A 24,323-nucleotide genomic window follows, 5' to 3' on the forward strand; every position below is an offset into this window, starting at 1 on the left:
CACACACACACACACACACACACACACACACACAGTCCAGACCTGCATATTGTTGTAAGTTGATTTAAAGTGTAGGTAATCAGATGGGAAATCTGATTCAGAAGAAAAGAACAACATTATTTACACAAATTAAAGAATTCAATCCAAATGTAAAAATATTTGAGTGTTTTACCTTTTCAGTATCCTGTTCTAATGGTGGATAATGAGGTCAGTGTATGTACAGACTGCTGAACATTTAGTTTCACATCCCTGATTCTCCCGGTTGTCATTCATTCCTGCTGCTAACAGTTGATAACACGTGATTCAAGAAGAGGGAGGAACAAAGGCTGACAAAAACAAGGTGCAGACAGGTGAGCTTATGCAGAAGGTGCAATCTAAAGAGTTAATGGGAGGCTGGGCGTACAGCAAAGAGAGTGGCACGGGAAAAGGCTTTTAGTGACATGTAAAGAACAGAGGAAATGATTTGTACTGATTGGCAGAGAAGTCGCGCTGGAAAGGATGTGCAGCAGAGTGGAGATGGAGACGGGCGAAGAGAAAGATGGACGGATGGGGAACAGTTAGTGAATCAGGAAGTGCAGAGGATTAGTGAGGAGGAAGTGAGGTCAGCTATGAAGAGGATGAAGAACAGAATAGGAGTTGGTCCAGATGAAGAACAGAGCTGTAACTACAGAGCTGCAGCATGAAGATATGGGAAAGAACTGTTGAAGCTGGGCCAAGAAAAGAGTTTGAGGTGGAAGCGATGGAGATGTGAAGATTTTCATGTCGTCGATCTTTATATTGACCTAAGCTAAGAGCACAGAGGAAGTTTTCTAATTCTGAGGAACATTAAAAATGTACTCTGGTTTCAGGGCGTTGATTCCTCTTCCCCCACAAACCCAGCACCGGCCTCTGATTCTAATCGTCTCTGTTTATCTATACTCCCCCAACTCACACTCCAATTTCCTCCTGACACCTGCCCTCGCCATCCACCCCCGTACGGTTATTACTGCACCTTCTCTATATCTTCAACTTCTCTTCTTATTTCTCCTCAAATATTTGCACCGCCTTGTCTCTCTCTTCTCCTTTTGATCCTGTCCCTCACTTTCCTGTCCTCCTCTTCCACCTCCTGCCCTTCCTCTTCTACCTTTAATAAATCTCTACCCACACTCTCTCCTCTCCATTTCCTGGGCTTGAATCTCACCTTCCTCCCACCTCTTCCTCATCAAATCATCTAAATCTCCCTCTCCCTCTTCTCCTTCACCCCTTTTCATTTCCTCCTCTGCTCCTCCTCCTACCCACCCTTTCCTAGAAATCTTCAATTTACTGTACGCTGGTCTTCTCATGTGCTTGCCTCCCTCCCTCCCTCGCTCCTCCCCCTGTCCTCCCTCTTCCAGCCTTCTTGTAATCCCTCTCTTCTCCTGCATCACAGGTGAATCTCCCGTAGGGAACGAGGAGCAGTGGCGAAAATGGTTCTCCTCCTCTTCTCTGTCTTGGCCCACATGTCCCTTCCCCCCACTAATGTGTTTTCTCTCTCCTCTGTTTTGCCCCACCCTCTTTCCATTAACCTCCATCTCCCTCTCCTCCCCCATCACGACTCACCTCCTCTCTGCTGCCCAATTGCCTCCCCTCATTCCCAATGTTTTTCCTAAATTCTCCTCCCTCCCATCATCCTCTCATTCCCTTTCTCCCACTCCTTACCTCCCCTTTCCCCTTCTTTTTGGCCCCTCCTCACACCCACCCCCAAAAATACATTTTCCCACAATCCCTCCCTCCCCCCTCCCTTCCCCCTCCACCTCTGTCTGGACCTACAGAGCAGCGCAAGGATCAACATCTCAGAGGGTTCCTGTCCAGAGAGGATCATCACCATCACAGGGCCGACAGACTGTGTGTTCAGGGCCTTCACCATGATCACGTTCAAACTGGAGGAGGTAGATACTGGACACACACACACACACACACACACACAGCTCTGACTGAAGTGTGTAACCTTTACTTCCTCTACACTGGGGCTGCTCTCTGGCAGGGAGCCATTTATTATACGATATGTCTAATGGGACTGTCTGACCTCACAGACACTGGTACAAGCCCATATGCACACACACACACACACACACACACACAGTAGTTAGTTACGTGTTTCCTGACATGGTTACCGGGGATTGCTCCATTTGTCTTTGACAAACTTTAAGTTCTTATCTTGTCATTTAAACTTTGCTGCTAATCGTCACCAAATGAAACATTCACATTTATTGATGTACTGTTGGTTCTAAGTTAGGCAGACGTTGCCATGGCAGCATCCTCCTGTCTCTGTGCACCAAACATAAAAAAACAAGAGGCTTATTTAGGTCAGTCTTTCCTGTGAGTTTCTTGTGCTTTTAAACTGTAAAAAGAGTTTAAAGCCTTCAGCTATGATGTCATCTCAAAGGCATCGTTATATTGTGTTAAAGCGATATCAGCTGAAAGGACAGAGCTGCTGCTGTGAAACCGGACTGTGCAGCATCGGGCGTATCAGCTGTGATGCCACCCACTCATTTTCCCGCCTTGATATGTTTTGGGGGTTAGAAGACCATATTTGGATGGAAAGGCGGCGTGCTAACATGCTAACATTTGCTGGCTTGTTAGCACACGTGACGCACCTGGCACCTCTCAGAGTTATCATAAAGGAGTAACTATCCATGGAGGATTATTTGTTGTTCCAGGCTTTAAAGTTGGATATTTTAACAGAAGAGTCCATGAAGGTCATTCATTCCACCCCGCCTTCATTTCCCCGCCCCGAGGGAGGCCAATCCTACATGAGTCTATTTGATTTTACAAAAAGAGCTTTTAAAGCTCATTTATGAATGTCCGGGTATTAACATAATATGTCATTTCTGCCACTGCTGGGTTCAGTCAATCAGTCCAGCAGCAAAAGACGTAGTTTGATGTTGGTGTGAAGCACTGTGCTGTGAGTCGTCTTTAGCACCACTGCTAATAGGTTACACAGAAAGAAAGGTAAGGTAACCTTGTGTTGAAATTCTCTGTTTTATTTAACTGTAACATGACCTGTTAGCTGTGTTACAGCAGCCGAGGGAGGTGACGGCAGCGACACGTTAAACAGAATAAAAGATGTTTCTGTGGGTGAAGTCAGGAAACATCAAACATATATTACATTTTTAAACATCTGTGTATTTACCTTCTTTAGTTGAGGCCTGCAAAATGTAATCCACAAATATTTTGGCCTTTAAATGAGATGATGATGATTATCAACGAGGAAGAACTGGCGCAGACACGTATGTTATTTGATCGTGCTGTTTTTGGGTCTTTATCACTGCATATAGTCAGATGGCAGAAACAGCTGTTCATACACATCAAAGAAATGAAGAATAAAAACGTTCCGTTTTATTCAGACAGCGTCAAATCGCAGCAACAGCTGATTGAAGGTGCTTCGTGTTGTGAGGTAGAGGCCCTGCAGACGAGGAAGATATCTGCCAGATGCCTCTCTGTCTGACAGCTGTATTGTATTATAGAGGCTGATAGCATTATCCATGATGGATAACAGTGATGTCCAATCACGGAGCCAGGCTTCCCGGTCAGTTTGTTAAACCCCACAGGATGCAGGTGAAGTGGTGATGGGTCTCAAACTATTACTCTGCAGCATAAAATGTATTTTCTGTTGTTTGTCAGTCTGATTTCTGTGGGTTTGAACATTATTAAGGACATCATTTATGACTAATCATTGGTCAAATAACCTGAAGGCAAAAAAACAACCAATTGTAAAAGGCATTAAAAACAGGGTTTGGCTGATTTTAAGAACAATCATCTTTAATCAGCCACAAGATCAAATCTTTTCTTAACTGAAGATCAGAGTTTAAAGTAGTGGAAACAGAAACACTGCAGGCTAAATGTCGTGCTGTGTTCAGATTTTGTTTAAGCCAAGCGGCCGAATCAGTGAAGTGTCTGTAATTACTCTGCATTTTCAAAGGTGTGGATGACATCAGGAGAAAAGCAAAACGTCTTGTTGATGTAGATGTGGAGCGAACTCTGACAAACAAGCTGTCGGGTTATTAGTTACAAGCTCTCGCTGTGCAATCAAACACAGAACAAGTGGAGACCAAAACACTGAATTCAGGGGAAAATATTTCAGCCACAAATGTAGAAATGTTTCCCATTAAACACACGCATACAGTGTAAGACGAAGGAAATGAGTTTGGCTGCACGCGTGCCGGTTCACGGCAGAGTGGTTTTGGCTGCAGAGAAATGAAATGTCTGACAGACATGACGCAAGCTGAGAAATTAAATCCAGGCAGATGGTATTTAAATCTTAGCAATCCTAATGGAAGATAACAAGATGGGATGGGGGGCGGGGAGATCGGGGCAGAGAGTGGACGGTGATTTAGAGAGTGGTGGACGGGTCGCTGAAGGGATTTTAAAAAGCTGTGAAATGAGGAAGGAGTGAGAGAGAGAGGGCAGAGAGGGTTTAAAAAAGAATTGGAAGAGATAAAGAGATGAGGGAGGAGGGGGTCCTATGAAGAATTAATGAAGCTGGAAAGCAGAGAATATAAGAAAGAGGCATGAAAAGTGTCACCGAGGGATTAAATAAAGGCTGTAATCAGGGAGATCATGCACAGCCTTAGTCTTAGGACCTGCACAGGTTCAGGTGTGTGTCTGGGACGGTTGTTACCTAACACGGCATCCCGCTGCCTCCAGCATCATTCTGAGGGGATGAGTGTTTCCCATGGCATACAGCATCTCTGCCGTAGGGACAATATGATGCTGGAGGGCTGGGCTTCAAACTGAGACCAAAAACCAGGCTTCATCATCCAGGCCTGAGCAGGCAGGAAGTGGTTAGGCCTGACCTCAGGATGGAGGATGTCTTAGTTATTTCTGGATCTTTGGGAAGAGTTCCTTCAATTCAAAAATATGTTTTCACACAGCAGGAAGATGAGCCTGGTATCAAACGGTAGGTGTAATGAGACCATATGCTATCATTTGTTCTGAGCAGCTGCCTCAGTGATCCAACTCTTGAAAGTTTACCCAAAATGCACTTAAGGTTTGTTTTTTCCAGAAAGCAGATCAAAGCTGCAGGGTGCCAGTGCTTTGTTCCTGTTCCCTTACAAGATTATATGATATATCCCATGATACTAATGCCCTGAGATGTTTGTAGACAAAAAACTGACAGAAAAATGTTGATTTCTTGCCCATCTGTACACACAAAAGTTTCTAACAGCATTTGGTTCAGTGGGCTCGTTGTGTAACTGTTTCATACTGAAAGATGGTCTGTATTTCACAGCCGTGCAGCCTGATATCACAAGATTGCGTTGAACCACCTCAGGCAGATGTCTGTGCACCTCTGCTAACACAGAACAGAGAGAAATTAAAGGAATGTGAACGTAAAAGAAAATTACAATGGCTGATGGACGTGTGTGTAGTTAAACTGGGATATTAAATGTGAGATGCCATTGCTAAAAAATGCTGAAAAGAGAAATGAAGAAAGTTATAGACGTGCGGATAAATTAACACGGCATTAGAAAGAAGAGCAGAGAGGATTTTTTTAAAACGTAAAAAACAAATAGAAAATTAAAACCAATGAGGAGGAGAGTCCATAGAGCAGGGAATGGGGCGGGGCAGAGCTGAGAGATGGTACTGAGAAAGGGGCTGGAGCAGGAAACGCTGCCCAGGAATGGAGATGGAACTGGAAAACAAGGTGATGAAGGCAAGATGCCTCTGGTGACCAGATGGGATAGTGGAGGAGGTAGAGGACCAGTGGCCAAGGAGGCAGAGCCTACCTGGTAGCCTAAGAGGGGGAAAGGCAACAGTGGAGACAGAGGCCTCGCAGGCGGTCACCGATAATGAAGGACATGGGACCCCTCGGGAAGCTTAGTCGATGGCAGATGGTCCAGATGGGGCCCATCCCAAGCAATATGTTTAGGCTACACGGGGCTCCTGGGCTTTGGATTTGGCAGTGCTAGTTCACAAAGAACAGGATCTGGTGGCTCAGGGTTGTGAAGTGCAGGGAAGCTGACCTGTAATTAGCTTAGGTTCAGGGAGAAGCACCTCTAACGGAGCAGGTGGTATCCCCCAAGTCCCTGGTGAGGCCCCTGGTGGCCTGAGTCATCCCTGGGTGGAGAGACAGGCTGGGTCTCTGCGACCTTCATCCTAAAGACAGGAATGAAGGTGTCAGCCAAGGAGAACTGATGTGCAGCTGGCTAGGGTGGCGAACATTGATGTCTCCATCAAACGTGACTGCAGAGGCGGTGATTAACAGCATCTACAGGGACTGTGCTTCCTCTTAGGAGTGGGTGATGATTTGGAGGATATAGTATGCATTACAGCAGTCGAATGGCTCCAAACTTACCTGAGGATGTGGTGCCCAGGAGCCATGGGACCCCAGGACCACAACGTGCCACATATGAGCAGGCGAGTTTGCCTGAAGATGGGCTCACGCTCAGGGTTGAGCCATGGCTTCAGTTCAACGGTCCTCTTTAAAAAGGAGAGAGCCATCCTCTGCCATTCAAAAGTCTTACTGAGCGCTGGGTCCATTGCTGGTTGTATCATTCTGACAAGAATCACAGGAGCCAGAACCCATAAGCAAGGCACTGAGGGGTCCTGGCTCCTGTGAGGATAAAGTCCAGAACATCCAAACCAGAGGCAGATAGAGAGTCACACAACAACGAACACAGAGAAACCGAACTTGGAACTAAAGGCTCATTGTTAAGGAAAAATACTAAAGAAAATCCAAGGAGTTAACAATATAAGCATCAGTCAAGAGTTTACTTTAACAAGTCCCCAAACTCAAAAACCCTCAGTCCAAGATCCAGGACCATGACAAGAACGTCTGTGATGATGGACAGATGGAAGAGTTGAGGATGGAGGACAAATATAATCCAGAGAGAACTATTAGAACTTGTTTATGGATGTGAAACCTTCTACTGCAATTTGTTTTAAAATGTGGCTAAAAATGTAGCGCAGAAATTCAGCTTCATGAAACACATCAGGGAGGGATTTAAAAAACCATCTCCTTTACACTGAGCATCAGGACAAACAGGAAGAACAACAAACTTCATCTCCAAAGAAAAACCTCCTGGTTTAAGGAACATGTGTCCAAAATAACCAACCGGGATCAAAACCGTTGGTGCCTTACCCCATTTCTGCTTCATGAACCACTTTCTGCATGCAGAGCTGGCTGTCAATTACCAGCTCTGCATGCGAGAGCGCGCACAGAAGGAGGAAAAGAGGCAGCGAAGGCTTCTGTAAGAGATTTTTGATGATATAAATAAATATGTGTTCCTGCAGAGGAGGGATTGGAGTGATTTCATTCAGACCACGTTCATCTGATGGGCAGCCCAGACAAGACGGCGCTCTGTTATTTACATTTCACATGCAACGAGGCTCCGAGTGCAGCTCGGCCTTAATTGATTGAACCAATCGTATTAGGACCAGGTGATTTGGACTGCTATTTATTACCTGAGTTAATTAAAGTCGGAGAGGGAGAGTCATACAGGACGAGGGGACGGAGGGAGATTTGGTAAAGGATGGAGGAGCAATACAGAGAGAAAAGGAGGATTTAAGCTGCCATACGCAGAGATAGTATGAAATGAGAAAAGGGGGAGAAAGTTGGGAAGAGCTGCTGAAAAGAGGAGATGCAATTAAAAAGTGAGTGAATGAGTGAAGCCTTTCTAACAGCAGTTTAGGAGGTGGAAGAGTTGTGAAGTTCAGGGCTGGATGGGTGAGCGGGAAACACTCCTGAGACTGTCCTGGACTTTCATTCAAAGAGTCAGATTCAATACAAATGACAGATAATTACTTCCTGACATTAGAACAAACATAATGTTGTCATGAGCTGATGTAAAAGCTTTTCTAACCTGTTAAAAGTATTTAGTCTTGTGAAAAATAAAATATTTGAACGTGTTTCCTGAACACTGCTTCTTCTCATTAATAAAAGACAAAGATGGCAGCTCACCTACCAACTGTACAAAACACAACAGAGTCGCCGCCTCCAACTGTGGGAAGCCACCAACTGTGCCCAGAGATAATCAGAGTCTGACTTCACCAAAGAGGGCAGCGGGCAGGGGCTGCCGAGGGGCGAGCAGGTGTAGTAAGAACTGCTCAGATATGTTCGGGCCATCAAAGAAAACGGAGCGAAACAGCACAGAAATCTGCCACCGCCACACGGTCTGGTTCAGGAGGCAGATCAGGTCATCTCCTAAGAGTGCACGCCACATATCCTAAAGCAAGATGCTGACCCCAAGTTGCTCTCTGATGCATCCATCGGGGTATAAATGTGCGTGAGTCTTAGATTTTAAAAAAAGCATAGAAAAAGTGCTTGCATGAAAAAATAATAAGTAAATAAATACATTGAAATAGTATGAATGAGGTAAGCTGTATAAAGTGTTTTGTGTGCTCAGGTAGAAAAGAACTGGATGTGATTCAGGCGTTTGCAGAAACCTTTTGTTTGTTGTCCACAGGTGGCTGTGAGTCACAAACTTTCCTTTTCTTGAATAAATACCTGCAGCTTTGCATGCAGGGAAAAAAACCATTAGCACATTTCCACAGTGGATCGGTCAGGATCTGACAATAAAGAAAGTTTTGTGGTCGTCTGTGACGGGTGGACTCCACACTTACAGGACAGACTTGTTTGTAATGAACGCTGCTCTATCTGGATAAATCCTGGCCTCGCACCTGAGCTGTCAGATTTACTCGCTCCTTTACTGATCTACACGGTTTTTTGCAGCTTCTGTTTGATTTCAACTGAATTGTCTGCGTCTGGCTCAAGAGTTTTGCACAGTGCGGTGTTTTAGACGACACGTGGTCTGCTGCCTTGACAGAATTCGGCTATTTCCGAATAAGCCTGCCAGAGTCGCCCCGGGCTGCTTCTTAATTTCCACCTGAAAGAACAGCATCAGATTTTGTCAGAAGCAGCTGCAGAAGTGTAAGAGCAGAGTGGAGACCCCGGGGTCGATGAATTCACTATAAGGCTGGGTGAATATGGAAATACAATAACTCTGGGTAAGATGGAATAACAAGTCATAGCAACAAGTCAGTGATATTACTGGACCTGTTCCAAAAACCTCGGCTGCATCTGATGCAAGAGAGGAGCTAAAGAGTGCAGCATCGATTGTAGTCATGGTTGTACCAGGCAGCGTTATCGGTGCATGTGCTACATGCAGGCTTCACAGATGGAGATGACTTGTGTTATTCTAACAGATATGGTCTGGTTCTGGAGTGCAAACTGTCAAGATTTTCACCCCACACGAGCTCTATATGTTTTACTTTCATTTATTTAAAGGAGACCTGAGGCACCACCCAGATGCGCTTTATCTTTTTTAATGTGATAACATTTTGATTTCACAACTGAAGTCTGAGCAGAGGACTGGAAATCAGGAGCTTACACTCACATCCACATCAGGCTGGTCAGACTGTGTAAAGCCTGCCAAGTGCAACCATTATAATAACAATATACCAGATATATACAGAAAGCACAGAGCCTAGAGGTGCACTGCTTCACTGCGATTGGCAGAAAGATTCAAATATTTCTGGGAAGTCTTCAAACGCACACATGAGAGCTTCTGGAAAGATGAAGCAAACGCGGACGAACCGCATTCATCGGACGCTGGATGAAACAAATCATCTGAAAGATTAGTCGAGCTTATAAACACGTCAATTAAAAGACAAAAAGAAATGTTTTGCTCATTTTGAGTAAAATTGTCTTCAAATCAGCAGTCAGATCGAATCGTGACCTTTACAAAATGTGCAAATCCATCTCAGTGAATAACTTCCAGCAGCTTGTTTTAGAACGACTGTATTTATAGCTTTACATTTGCTTGTTTAACTGTTGCGTGTGATTGCATATGTTTCTAGGATGTATTTCGAGGTTGGAGACCTTGGGAAGGAATCCTATTAGCTTCTCTAGTGGAAACCAGCAGTGATTCAGCTGAACTTTAATTTATTAGCTACAGAATTTCCAGCCTGTGTTTGACAATCTGGGTTACAAGAAGTCATTTTTCCAATGATAATGTAGCAATTCTTTTACAAAACGTGGTTACTGTGTTGAAAAGAAAGCCCACTTTTAAACGTCTGCTGGCTTTTGATGAAATGAAACCAAACCGATCAGAGCGTACGGAACGTGATCTGCTATTATCCCGACGTGAATACCGCCTATTCATCAAACTTCACGGACCTTGACTGGGAGTAGAGAGCACTCTGTGTGTGTGTGTGTGTGTGTGTGTGTGTGTGTGTGTGTGTGTGTGTGTGTGTGTGTGTGTGTGGAAGGCAGAAGTATAAACGGAGAAAGTCAAGGTCGGAGAGGGGAGTCGGTGGCAGAGAGGGGGAGACAGAGATGTTTGACCAGGGCAAATATAGTCTGTGATCTGCATCGGAATTAAAGGAACGACAGACACGTGTGGAAGTTGTCTTTCCAATCAGCGCTAACCTTTCACAGACTGAGCTCACAGACAGTAAATGCAAATATTTATTATGAGCATTAAAAAATGTCCAGTAATAGACTTTTTTTTTTTAGTTACATAAATTCGATTAGCTTGGTTTGCTGGTCTGTGCTGCAAAAGAAGCAAATAATACACTTACATGGAGACAGACTGTGCAGAGGTTTGGCACCACCTGGTTGTTTGTACTGGAGCCAGTTTGAAGAGAATAGTTGCAACTCTTAGAGGCACAGTGTTCCTTTACAAGCCTGAGACCACAGCTAGCCACGGGCTAACATCAGCAAGCCGACCGACACTGTAGGTACACAGCAGGAAGGTTATCATATAACCAAGTGCAGCAACTAAATTCACGAATAATTTCGCCATGATATGACGATATACGGGGTCATCTGAAACAGGAATGACTAGGGCATTTATCACATGGTCCATCCATCCACTCATCATGGTCTAAGTCACAGAGGAAGCAGTTCAGGAGACGCACAGATGCCCGTAGGTGTAGCAGCTCTACTCTGAGCCCCTCCTGATGAAAATCACAATCAGTTTTTTCTTTCATGAGCTGCCAGCGTTTGTCTCATTGCAGATCTTGGTTGCATTGGACTTGAATATTTTTCTGAAGCTGCTTTAGCTTCAGGTTTTAGTAATCGTCATTCCTTTAACTACTGGAGGGCGAGTTCAGTGCTGTCCTAACGTAACAGTCAGGAGTCTTCTGTTTGCAAATGGCCTCTTACATAAAAATGTGTGCTATGCAGAAGTGCATCTCACGTACTGTGCCACTACAGCTGTGACAACGCAATCCACAGATTACCTTTAATGTACTTCAGTAATCATGGCATATCATTTTAATTTACATCTGTTCATTTTCTAAGTAACTAAACAGATTTTTAGATGTGGAAGTAGTGGTGTGCTGGAGGTGGGTTGCAAAGTGGCTTGCAGAAAGCAGGTTCAGGCCACTGAGGGATCAGCTGATGTGGGTTTATCCACAGAGCTGCAGAGCCAGTCTGAAGTAACACTGTCTCATTTATTCAACACAACAAGTTTCAGTAGTGATTATTTTTATGTGTCAAGCTTCGTTTTATATTTTCAATGACAAGAAACATGTTTAGTGGTGTTTTTTTTTTTTTTTTTGGGGGGGGGGGGTCATTCCTTTTAAAGCTCAATTTTTGTTTTATTTTTAGTTTTTATCTGACTTGAATCCCAACACTGGGAAGAAACAGAAAATGTATTTTTGGGATTACCAGATGTCACGAAAAGCTGAGTGAAACTGGAGCTCCAGCTCTGATCTAACTGCCATAACAGCCTCGTCTGTTCCAAAGCTTAACTCCTGAAATCCAGCTCTTTAGAAATAAATCAATACGAGGACTGAGACGTGGTTGGGAAGGATAAAAAGGTTAATCTCTGATCATCTTTTTTTGCTTACATGTTTTGGTATGCATATCCAGTGGGCTGCATTCATTCTACGCTCAAAAGCAAACATTAGAAATACTGTTTGTTTAATAAGAGCTTTGTTTTCCTACAGCTGAGATGTTAAAGGGCTCGCGCTGACAGACGGTGGAAGGCAGCTCAGCAGCTGCATGCTGTTCTCCAGGCACACTGATGGATGTATCCATCGAACGGAAATACCTCGAGCCCTTTAACGACTAAATCCATCTGTTTCTTTTCTCTTAATCTCAGGACCTGACGGCCTTGGTAGCCAACGGCACGGTGACCAGCAAGCCTCCCGTCACTTTACGGTTGGTCATCCCAGCGAGCCAGTGCGGTTCCCTCATCGGCAAAGGCGGGTCTAAGATCAAGGAGATCAGAGAGGTGAGCCGCTCGACAAGATGAAGTCTCTGTCGTAAAATCGGGCATTGCAGGAACGTTTTCCACTTTCAAAGAAGACATCAAACCAGATATGAGTTACTGCTGATTAACCTGTTCTGACCGAATGAAAAGCTTTACCGACAGGTTATGTCATCGTTTTTATCTTTAGCTCAGTTTCCCTGGGTCTTTTCCCGTGTTGTAGTTGTGTCTTATTTTGAAAGAAATATTTACACGTTACCATAGCGACCAGAGAGCATTCTGGCTGTGTGATGTGAAGTTTATCATCACAACAGCTAAATTGCTAACAACTAGAAGTTGTGTTACTAAGGTAATAGGCTCCAGATCCTCCAACCTGAGAATGGAGGGTTTCGTTGTTACTCAGCTGTCACTCATTCATGAATTAAAATCTTTGGAAGAATTTATCAAGAGCACAGGCGGTGGTGAAAAAAAGCTTTTTAAAAATCACATTTTGGGTAAAAAATAGATGCAGGTGTTTTTGTCACAGTGAACATTTAATTATTGTCACATAACGCTATAAAGTAACTGCTGGAATCAGCACCTGGAGGCATTACCAACATGTTTGCAGAGTAGTGAGAGTTGTTTCCTAAAGGAGGAAAAGGTCGCTCGCAAGCTAGTGCTCGATGAACAAGAGTGAAAGACCTAAACAACTTAAATATTGGCTCCTGCTTCTGGACAAAAAAAAATACACACTTTATTTTAGATTTTTAAAAATCCATACACACTGTGGGAGCATAAGTGCTGGGCCACCGACACATGAGGCCTACAGGAGCTGCTGGCCATGGAAACCCAGTGTGAAGCTCCCAGCCTGCAGTTTCTGTGCTGATGTTCATGCCAGAGAAGGTTTGACTCTCCAAGTCCTGTAGTGAGATGAAGGGCTTGGTTGGTGCCTCACATCAGGTCCGGTGTCATTTACACGAACTGTGAAGCGTCTGATGACGCTTCACAGTTCGTGCTTGTGAAACTTGTGAAGATACAAAAGACAAAACTACATCTGATGATAAAGATATCCTTAACAAAAATGTTTACCGAGTAAAATTTGCATTTTTGAGCTCTAAAAGCCCCGTTCAGTCTGTCACCCATGACCCCAGATGTCAAAGAGAGGGAGCTGTTGAGTCTTGTCCTGTTTAATTTAGGATATAAACCCAGCACCGGCGTGGAACTGACTCGCTGTCTCTAATAGTCTGTTTGAGATTTAACCAGCAGAAAGTTAATCTGCATTTTACTGAGCAGAAGCTGCTTGGGCTTGTCTGACAGAGCAGACCCTGTTTGTAACAGGCTTTAATGGGCAGCTCTGTTTACAACCTGGGCACAGTGGAGAGAATGCAAATGAATGTTATTTTAGTATACCGTGACTGGCTTCTGTGCAAGTTTGACTCAAAGGTCATAAACATCAATCCAGCAGACAGGAAGACTCAAACATGAGCTCCCATATTTAGATACTAACTTTGACCCCGACTGGATGCTTGTCAGACTGAAACCTTGTGGAATAAATCAAAAGTGTTCGTGGACAAAAGCAGGTCACCAAAGTTTTCTTTTTGATATGTAAAATACAAGGACCAGGCAATAATGTGAACACACACAGTGTGAAACAAGACCTTGAAAACTTCACAAAGGCTTCAGCGTGAATGTTGGGTCGCACATCTGACAGCATCCGCCGCAGCATGAGCCAGCTAATTAAGGGAAAATGGTAAATGGCCTGTATTTGTACAGCGCTTTACTAGGTCTGAATTCCACAAGCGCTGAAACTTTTATTCATTTCGCTCTGGCTTTCTTACTAAATATCCTGAAACTACCACTTTGAATAGTCTTTGCTTAACTTTGAGTGCGTGAACTTCATGTCTATTAATATACAATCTGACACGTGACCTTCTGAGTTGTCAAAAAACACTTTTTGGGGCCTCATGTAGCATCTGACAGCATTCTCTCCGCTTATATTTTTAGGGTACAGAATCACTGCTGTGTGTGTTTCTTTGTGTGTACAGACGACAGGTGCGCAGGTTCAGGTGGCAGGTGACCTCCTCCCCAACTCCACAGAGAGAGAAGTGACGATATCAGGGAGCCAGGACGCCATCATCCAGTGTGTTAAACTCATCTGCACTGTAATCCTCGAGGTACGTGAGTGAGGCCAAACAGGAAAACTGAGTGAAATTAATGAGAAAGTACTGTAGAAAATGTTCAAATGCCTGGTTTCCACAAAGCTGTGAAGTCTGGGGCTGAAAACCAGAGCCTGTGTGGAAACTCCAACAGCTGCAGTTCCGCTAAAGGCCACTCGGGGGTGGCTCCAGCAGTGAGTCAGTCCCCATAGACTCCCGTGTTAAAACTTTACAGCAGAAATAAACATGTTTACAACCTGGTACAAAAACCATTTTGGTCTCTATGGAGATTTTCCCTCTTCATTACATCATTAGGGGCGTGGCCTCTCTGACTAAGAGGTGAATGGTGACACAGGCGGTCATAGCTGCTAGCTGTCTGCTAGGCTTCACCTCAACTAACTGGAGTCAGCGAACGTGTTTGTGGAGCCTTTTAGAGGATTTTTATTGTAATTATCTGACCAATGATATGGCTGCTGTGGGGCTAGTTGTATTAACAGATCGTCCAAAAAGTGTGACCTCCTTCTAGGATTTTATATTTTTACTTGGTGTCTGTGTTTGTGTGAGGGAAGCATGCAGTCTATTGATGTTGCTTGCTAACCTGATGACTTAGCAGACCCTAAAAAACCTTTTATCTGCAGAGAAATGAAATGCAAGGTGTGAAAAAGCAAGGCGTTAAAGGTGTTTGAGCAGTGATGAACCTTCTGGCTCCATTAAACATGATATTACGTTAGCTAAAATACTAACGTTGAGGTTTTAAAATACTAGTTGGTGACATCAGAGTGTCTCCATTCATTGCATACAGTCTGTGGCTGATGCTCTGCAGGTTCATCACTGCCTCAAACACCTTTAACGCTGCTTTTTCAGCATTCCTGTTTTCACACATTGCAGCTGCTTTGGTGCACATTTATCCTCAGTGCAAGTTTTTGTTTTTTGGATGTGTGCATTATCTGGTGGGTGGTTGCTATGACAACAGCCTTATGTGCCTTCATCCTTTTCTAAGCTAACCTTTACACCTTAATAATTAGTCAAAATGTCTGACATCATCTTACGTGATTAGTTCAAGGCTTTCTCTTCGTATCGGTATTTCTAGATTTGTCATTTTGTGACACGAGCATCATCGCCATCCTTCCCTGATCTATTATTACCATCACACTCGTGACACTCAAGACACAAAGCTTTTTTCTTCATCTGATGCAACCTGATGCTAATTTTGAAATAACAGAGCCGCAGGAGTGATTCTTTTAAAAATTCATGCAGCGGCTCTGTAATGATGCACACTCGTCTGCGCTTTATTACCACTACATTACATTTTTGTGAGATTTCGTGCTCCTTTCCAATAATCTTCAAAATGGAAACAGTAAAATTTATAATTCATGATTGTATTATAATTAATCAGAGACTGCAGTCATTAAGGAGAGCACATCTCGAGGATTAGAAGCAGAAACTGAGAAATCAAAGGCTTCAGGAGCTCATTGGTATTCCAAGCACCTTAATCTGCGATGAGAAAGGAGGAGCAGAAAAGAAATAAAAATGCTGACCTTATTTAAACTTCATTCACTTTCAAGTGCTGGTACTTACTGTCAATGTGAAGTTGCATACCTCCATTCACACTTTGTTTGATCTGAGTAAGAAATCTTTTGATGTACTTTGGTCCTCTGATGGACTGTTGTCTCCCTGCCGTCCACCCTGTGCATGCTTGGAAGTGATGCATCCAAACAGCACGTTGGGATAAATGAATGAGAAATCTATTTTTCTGTGAAGTCCTGTTGTCGGACGTAGAGTAGAGGTTTCTGCTGCAGCTTCACTTTATTCCACAGTGAATTTAGAGGGAACGAAATCTCAGAACTCAACAAAAATGCCAATGTAGACGGAAAAAAATTGATTCTGTTCATCTGGACGTAGTGTTTTCAGTCTCAGCTGACTGCAGGTTTTCCCAACCTTATATAAAGTACCTGAACTGCTCAGACAGCCAGCTCTCAGCCAAAGCGCCCATGTCCCCAACTTTAAGCCTTAATACATTTAAAAATAAAAAAGAGAAAGACAAACTATCCCACGTACAGTTGTTATATTATAAAGTGTAAATATGTTTGTTTGTTTGTTTTCTGGTGAAATTTTGGATGTTTTAGCACGAGAGTCAATTAGCACTGCCTCAAGTGGACATTACAGGAACTGCAGTTTTTTGTACTTTTAAACTTCCTTTTTTTTCTTTTTATTGTAAAAACTCAATCCATGAAGACAAAATATATGTATCACTTAAACTGTAAAGTAATAGCGGGGTACTGAGGTAGGAACAATATCCTCATATATTAAAGCATTAATCAGCATTGCGTCATTATAATGGCAGGTTATCACATTGTTACCAGGATATATTTCTGTCTGCCTCACAGACGTGTGTGTTTGCACATTTTTACCCCAGTTCTAGCCTCTTGTTACCCACTTACTTATATTTGAGTGCTGTTGATACTAGGGCTGCCACGACAAAATCGTCGACGACTAATTCAATAATCAACGCATCATTTTAATCTTGTAAGATCCTGAAAGACGCTGGAATAAGTAGTAGGATTTAAGAGGGTAATAACAGACTGAAACAGAAGATGGCAGCAATGCATCTACAAGGATGCCAAAGTTAAGTCTGGGAGCATAAAGAAGAATAATGTCCAATGCAAAATCTGCACAATGGAACTTGCCTTCCATGGCGGCACGACGGCGATGCACGAGCATCTGAAAAGGAAGCACGTCATGGCTTCTGATGACGAAGTGGTACAGTCATCTCGGTAAGCTAATTGGCTAGTTAGCTGCTAACATTAGCGTAAACAGCGAGCTACTTACTCATATTGATAGCTGTAAATGTTACGTTACAGTACTGCAAAACAATATGTTCGTCTTCAATGGACTTTGTCACCAACAACTTGCACACATCGTCGCACAATTTGGGGGCCTTTCGGTTTGTTGCTACAATCTGCAAATTTCACTAAAGGTTTAATAAACTATCATCTTGTCTTTATTTTTAGTTAGCACATACCTTAAACACTTCCAGCTGTAAGCTAATGATAGTTACATAAGATCAGATGCATGCTGGTGCAATAAGCTGTAGTTTTACGTCCAATGGATGCATGATCTGATTAGTCGATTAGACTAGTCGACTATCAAAATAATCGTTTCTGGCAGCCCTAGTTGATACAAGAGTGGGATGGATATTGGACATTACTTTGGAAATTAAGCGATTTCCACAGATTACCTTCTTGTATCTTAATGCCCTACTATTACCATAAAAATATAAGAGAAAGCATTTATAAAATGCACACATAAATGAAAAATATAAAGGCTAAAGTAAATATGAATTATCAACACGCAGGGCCCGTGATGTGAGAAATCCCAGTCTCTGGGGTCCACTGGTCACCCCACCTACCTCTGTGCAAACTGTGAATGAGTGTGAGGGGGAATCCTGTTCTGCAAAGCCAAATGTTTTGCAGAATATGTGAAAACTTGTTTCATTTGATTACGTATTCATATTTAAATTGAGCGCTGACAGGTCATCATTAAGAATCTCATCAGCTAAAACAATTAGCCTAGACTCTCTGGGTGTATCCTACAACCAGAACTTAATGAGCTGCAGTGGATCGCAGCATGATGAATATGACATTAGTAGAGTGCCTGTGTAATAAAAGCGCTCAGCATGCAGCAGGAAAAGCCGTGATTCCCTCATTTCAACCGCATCAGCAATTCAGACAAACACAACAATCCAGCAGCACAGCAAGTTTAAATAAGAGCCGCTTGGCTTTTATGATGTTGTGCAGCAATAATGAAATAAACTCATGTTGCTGCTTAATGTCCCTTTGATGTCTCCCTGTTGCACCAAACACACAATAAGATAAAAATGGATGAAACATTAGCCGACACTTGATGATCAGTCACTCAGAGAATGTACTGTACAGGCTTAATAGGCTTAATATCCCAAATTAAATATAAAGCACGGTTGTTTCCCAGCCTCTGAAGTATTGAACCCCCTTCTGCTTCTATAAAAAATGATAGTTTTCAGCAGCAAAACTTATCACATATTAAATGATGAGCTTTATGCATTTAAAGATCTATCTCATAGTCTTTTTAACTAAATCCTTCCAAGTTGGAAAAACATAAAAGCATATCTGTAATGTTAGAGGTTCTGCTGTTCTCCTGCAGCCAGAACTGCCATCCACTATTTTTTGGGTGACCAGAGTTGGTGCAACTATCAGCAATCAATCAATTTAGTGCCCTTACTATATAACCACTGATGGTTTTTGCTTAGATTATGGCATCAGTGAAGTGGACCTACCACTCCGATGTCGTCACTACTGTGTATTAATGTGTATGTCCAAAAAAAAAATCCCCCACTGCAAGCTCGGGTCGTCAGCCAGAGGCCTGGGAGCTCTATTGGACAGAGATCTCGGATGTTGGTCCTGGGATCTGCAGGAGCCACTCCCCTAGCTTTGGGGTCACTGCACCGAGTGCTGCGATTACAACGGTTACCTTCACCCTCCGCATCTTCTTGAGCTGCTCTTTCAGCCATTGGTACTTCCCAGGTTTCTCATGTTCCTTCTTCTTGATGTTGCTATCACTCGGTATCGCTACATCTATCACTACGGGTCTCTTCCTCTGCTGGTTCACTACTACACTACAGTTCGTCTTGTGATTGGAAGGTTGCCGGTTCGAGCCCCGGCTCGTACAGTCTTGGTCATTGTATCCTTGGGCAAGACACTTTACCCGTTGCCTACTGGTGTTGGCCAGAGGGGCCGATGGTGCGATATGGCAATCTCGCTTCTGTCAGTCTGCCCCAGGACAGCTGCACCTGTAGCTGGCTCCACCCGTGAGTGAATGTGAGTGTAAATGAATAGTGGAATTGTGAAGCGCTTTGAGGGTCTCGAAAAGTGCTATATAAATGCCATCCATTATTATTAATTATATCGTCAGTTATATCGTTATTGCAAATTTTCAAATGTATATCGTGATAAATATTTTTGGTCATATCGCCCTGCTCTAGTGGTAGTAGGGACTGTCCAGATGTCACATCTTCTAGTAGACTTTCAGAGGATGCTTCACGTAGTCTTCGTAATCGGCCAGGAGGATCCAGGGTAGAGCTGTTATCCATTATCTCAGGTCAGCCGCTCTCGCACTCAAGGCCTTCAACGCACCAGTTGTTCTTGGGGTTTGGTGTCCAGTCTCGGAGGGTAGGGCTGATGATATCTCCCACCTCAAAAGTCAAGGAAACCACAGGACACATCCAAAAATGTTTCATCACACCGCTGGTAAAATGTTGCCTTGGTGGTTAAAATTTAAACAGGGTAATGACAAAAAGTACCTTTAACCCATATCACAAGCTCATCCCTAAACTAACCGAGTAGTTTTTAGTGTTAAACCCAATCTATTAAACACAAGCGCCTCAATGGGGAGTCAGATTTGTAAGTTATTATTCCAACACTGGAGTAACGGAGTACATGTACCAGCATTACATACTTAAAATACAAAATATGAGTAACTGTATTCCGTTACAGTTACCATTTAAAAAGGTGGTATTCAGAATACAGTTACTTTGTTGAAATAAATGGATTACACGGCGGTCTTTTCCTGTTTCATATGCTCGGCTGTGTCCTCTCTGTTTTTGGTAATTCCAGGCCAGTGGAAACCCAAACAAAACACACATTAAGAGGCTCTGATGTCTGTGTCTCAATCTCGCGGCCCATGTCTCCTCTACTTGTGCCCCGAATAGTGATGTGAAGAAATATTTTTAAAAATTATTATTCAAAAAATGATTTAATATGAAGACAATAGGCAGAGTGTTACAGGCATCGCCCTAAAGAAAGTACGAGCTGTCACGGAGCAGAAACGGGAGCTGGAAGCATGTAAATATAATAATAACCACTGCAGCCAAACAGAGAGCCTGACGAGCCCAGCTGTAAGTAAGCTGTTAAGACTCGACTGTACACTGTGTTTGTGTTTTCCTCTGAAATAATAAGTTCCAGAATAGTTTTCTACACGAGATCGCTGCAAAAAGTGCAGCCTTACCTAATGTCCACCTACTGTTACTCATTTATATTTAGATTTAAACATCTGGTTGGTGTTGGTGTGGAGAGTAACCTTCAGTAATAGTAATAAATCACACAGCAATACGACATTCATGTAGTTGTAAAAAGCATGATAATATAAAAAGTAAATATATAAAGTATATATATACATAAAGTAATCCAAAGTATTCAGAATATTCGTCATATAATCTGTAGTGGAATACATTTTAGAGGTAACCTTCCCAACGCTGATGCCAGCACATAATTGGACCCCATTATTTGCCACCACCACCTTAAGATTCTTCATATGTTTGTGCTTATAACCTCACCTCTGACTGTCTTTTCTTTATCTGTAGTCTCCACCAAAAGGAGCGACTATTCCATACCGACCCAGCCCGACTCCGGGAACTGTACTGCTGGCAGGAAACCAGGTAAGCTGTTGGAGAATGATGGTAATTAACATCCTGCTGGAAATCACGTACCACTGTAAAGGTCCTTCAGATGAACCGTAACAGGGAGCAAAACATAAAATATGCAAGACGGCAGGAAAATGATAGATGGAGCAGACAGAACAAAATAATGCAGGTATCCGGTGATGAAAGTAGTATGAGAGTGGCAGAATAAAGGAAATGATTAATGAAGGCAGAACAAACAGATTTATAGACGGAAGAAAATCAGGTAACAGAAGGAAGCATGAAAGGAGGAGAGGCAGAGATGTTGGTGAGAGAGGCACGGGCGGACGGATTAATGGGTCAGATAGACGCGTAGATGAAGGGGATTTAGGGAGGTATGAAGAAATGATGGATGTATGGGAGTACTGAGGAAGAGATGGAGGAGTGGACGGATGAGTGAGTCGATACATAATTTATTATTCAAGAATATGCTTTGGTTTGCAATTTCAGTGTCAGACAGAATACCCACATGGTCGCTTACCCTCTTCTGTTTTTTCCATGCACAGACACAGTCATGTTTCCATCTTTTCAGAGGAGATCAAACTGCCTTACTTTAATTTCCTGGATGTAGACTAAACTTAATCTAGAACAGCAATTTCCTTCAAATGGCTCCACAGACAACTTTTGGTCCTCACAAAAAACCGAGGTCCCCGCAAGTCATTAAATAGATTTATGTCCCCACAACATCAGTAATACAAGTATGGATGTGTACACACACACAGTCCACTTGCTAAGTTGTAAGGTGTAGGCGGCTCCTGTCACACCAGTTCAGTGTGATAAAATGATGCTTTTTTATGACGACTCACAATTCTTAAGTATTCACTAGAGAAAACATTTGTCGCTGCTGGAGAGGAAACCTTGGTTTGTCTGTGTTTCTGTGGAGAATGAATTTGTTGGATTGGAAAGTTTTCACCAAATTCTACTATATATGATTTTTATTTCCAGACCAGATTGTTATCTCTTCCAGGGAAGTCATGTGAGCATCCATTTGATAGCATCCTTGAAAGGCTGGGGATGGATTTGAACAAATATGGGGACTGGTTGAACTTGATTCACTTTTAGATACAATCTGATTCTATAACCAGGAATTTGTGGAAAACGTTTTTTGTTCCAAAATAGGGCAAAACTTTGCATCATGTAAGATCAGATGGACATCTATCAGGTCATTGGTGACCCATCTAAGGCTACGATTAAGATATTGTTTGTTTATAGCTGAACTTTTCCTTGTTTGGAACACCTCATAATGGAAAGACACTGGTGTCAAATATATTTGAGTTCAACTTAAAACGATCTTGTAGTTTCTATAAATTTGCCTTAGACATGTTTGGGCTGGTGCCCTGGTGCATATTACATGATCGGTGATCTCAAAATTAACTTAGATTTTCCTTCAAAGGTCTTAATATTTTTTACAAAATGTGCATGAAACACTTTATTTTGTTGTGACATCTTTTATTCAGGTAAGAAAAACAAGGTCGCACAAATAGGATGCAATCTGCAATCGATGTAGAAAACCTGAAAAATGAAATTAGATGTTTGTCTGCAGACTCGAAGGTAATCAGTGGGAATCCACCTCGTAGTTAAAACAAAACAATGGATTTGCTGTCTTAAAGATAATTTAAAGTAAAGATATAATAAGAAACGATGCTTTTTGCCTTCTTACCACTTATTCTGCCAAGATGCTCTTCAGGCTGCAGGGATTGATTGTCAGTATAATCACATCAAGTCCCATTTCTGACGATTACACTGTCTATTGGGGATCTTCAGATTAAACCAATAACTCATTGTAATAGATCACCATGTGGAACTGATTTAGGTAATTGTATCATGGTGTTAGAGGATTATAGTCAAGGTTGGAAAGGAAAATCTAGATTATTTATTGATAAAATCAACAGGCCTGTGCCTACCTCTTTTATAAAGGCGCCTGTCCACTCAGTTTGGTTGCCGGGTCTCACGCCTGTCTGACTGACCACCACGGACCACCGAATTTCTCCGTCTACACCTCCAATTCTCTCCCTCCTCAACCACCGGACGAAGCCCCCAAATGTTAAGGTTCAAATATTGAGGAAGGAGAGTACAAACAACCATGGTCCAAGAGCTTGGTCAAACAATTGATTTTAATGAAATACACGCGTGGGAAGACCAGCTCCGTTCGCAGACAGCGCTGATCTCCAACCAATCAAAGCGTAAAACAGATTTTTTATACCATCAGGGTTTGAATTTAATGACGCCCGCTCATGCGTCATCAGATACAATATTTGCATACGTCAATTCAAAACCACAATGACTTTTAACACAGTTTGAAAAGGAACATTGTCTCTGTCTTCATGGCAGATGTTTCCTGTCAACCCGCTTCTCCAAACCCGCAGTTACAAGACAACATGATTAACCTCTCACCTATAAATGATTCTCTCTAACTGAGTGTGTGTGTGTGTGTCGTCCTTAAATGCTCTCTCATCTCACCCGTTGCACTTCTGACTTTTCACCAGAACAGAGGCTCATCCTTACATGTAATCCTCAGAATAACCTGCACTTAGACCCTGCTTTCGGTTTCAGTTCTGCAACAGGCACACTCTGCAAACCTGCAATTTCCTGTCAGCCTGTGGCTTTCTGAAAGACACACACTGTTTAAACATCTGAATGCAATATCAATACTGTAGATTATATTATTAATCTGGACAATAGCAGCAAAATAATTTCCCTGATCTCCACACAGCCTAATAATGTTTCTCCAAGTGTTATTGAACAAAAACAGCATATATTTTACTTGTTTGCATTTGCAGAGTTTACAAATGAAACTGTGACATCTACTAAAATAAATGTTCAGTGATGCTGAGCGCCATAAACCCCGACCTAAACGTTCCTGCATTTACAGAAAGTATTAATCGACAGAGAAAAACATGTTCTGGGTAGAAGTGGCTCAACATTTAGCCCAAGGCTGCTCCAGTGTAAACACAGGTAGAGGATTTTATATCTTTCTAAGTTTCTTAGTCCTGGGGAAAGTCCCTGCAGTGAAATGACAGCTAGAAGCACGAGAAGCTGCTGTTAAGACTCTTTGTGCCTCTGCTAGCTTAAGTCTGGGAGTCTCTTGGCCCTTTGACAGTCAGTAGAAACACATTTATGGCCCTTTGTGAGTCACTGTGTTACGGCTGTGCTACAAAATCTCTCTGTGTGTTTCTTTAAGTGTAACCCCAGAGATTCCCAGCGTACCGCAGTCACATCCTTCCTGTTTAACCCGTTGACCTTGTAAAGTTGTTCTTGTTGAGCTTGGATTACACCACTGTTATTGACTCTTATTGACAAGGCACAAACTGGAAATGTGGTCGTCCAGATTTCTAAAGAAACTGAAGCTACAGAAGCACCAGCAGCATGTTTCGTTCCTCAGAATCATCCAGATTCTGCTACATTTAATTTTTCATCAAACCCAACACACCAGAGGAAGACCGCCTGAAGATGCTGAGTTGGGGCTAAAAGCTCACAGGTCAGGCGGTGGTGACAACAAACATCTCTCCTTCTAGAGACCCA

At 42.7% G+C, this 24,323-nt stretch overlaps 1 protein-coding gene across 4 annotated transcripts in view; it reads left to right on the forward strand.

Annotated features, from left to right (window-relative positions):
* Positions 1-24,323, forward strand: part of LOC102197777 (poly(rC)-binding protein 4-like) — a 179,750-nt gene that overhangs the window by 118,660 nt on the left and 36,767 nt on the right. For 3 of the 4 annotated variants that reach the window (XM_005740879.1, XM_005740881.2, XM_005740880.1), the window contains 4 exons: positions 1,791-1,907; positions 12,069-12,200; positions 14,201-14,329; positions 20,706-20,780. In XM_005740879.1, coding sequence (XP_005740936.1) covers positions 1,791-1,907; positions 12,069-12,200; positions 14,201-14,329; positions 20,706-20,780 — 453 coding nt within the window. Of the gene's footprint in view, positions 1-1,288; positions 1,409-1,790; positions 1,908-12,068; positions 12,201-14,200; positions 14,330-20,705; positions 20,781-24,323 lie in introns of all 4 variants that reach the window. The other variant, XM_005740882.1, reaches the window with a different exon arrangement.

Source organism: Pundamilia nyererei, unplaced genomic scaffold (genome assembly GCF_000239375.1).
Source record: "Pundamilia nyererei isolate P.nyererei 1_Seehausen unplaced genomic scaffold, PunNye1.0 scaffold00105, whole genome shotgun sequence".
Lineage (NCBI taxonomy): Eukaryota > Metazoa > Chordata > Actinopteri > Cichliformes > Cichlidae > Pundamilia > Pundamilia nyererei.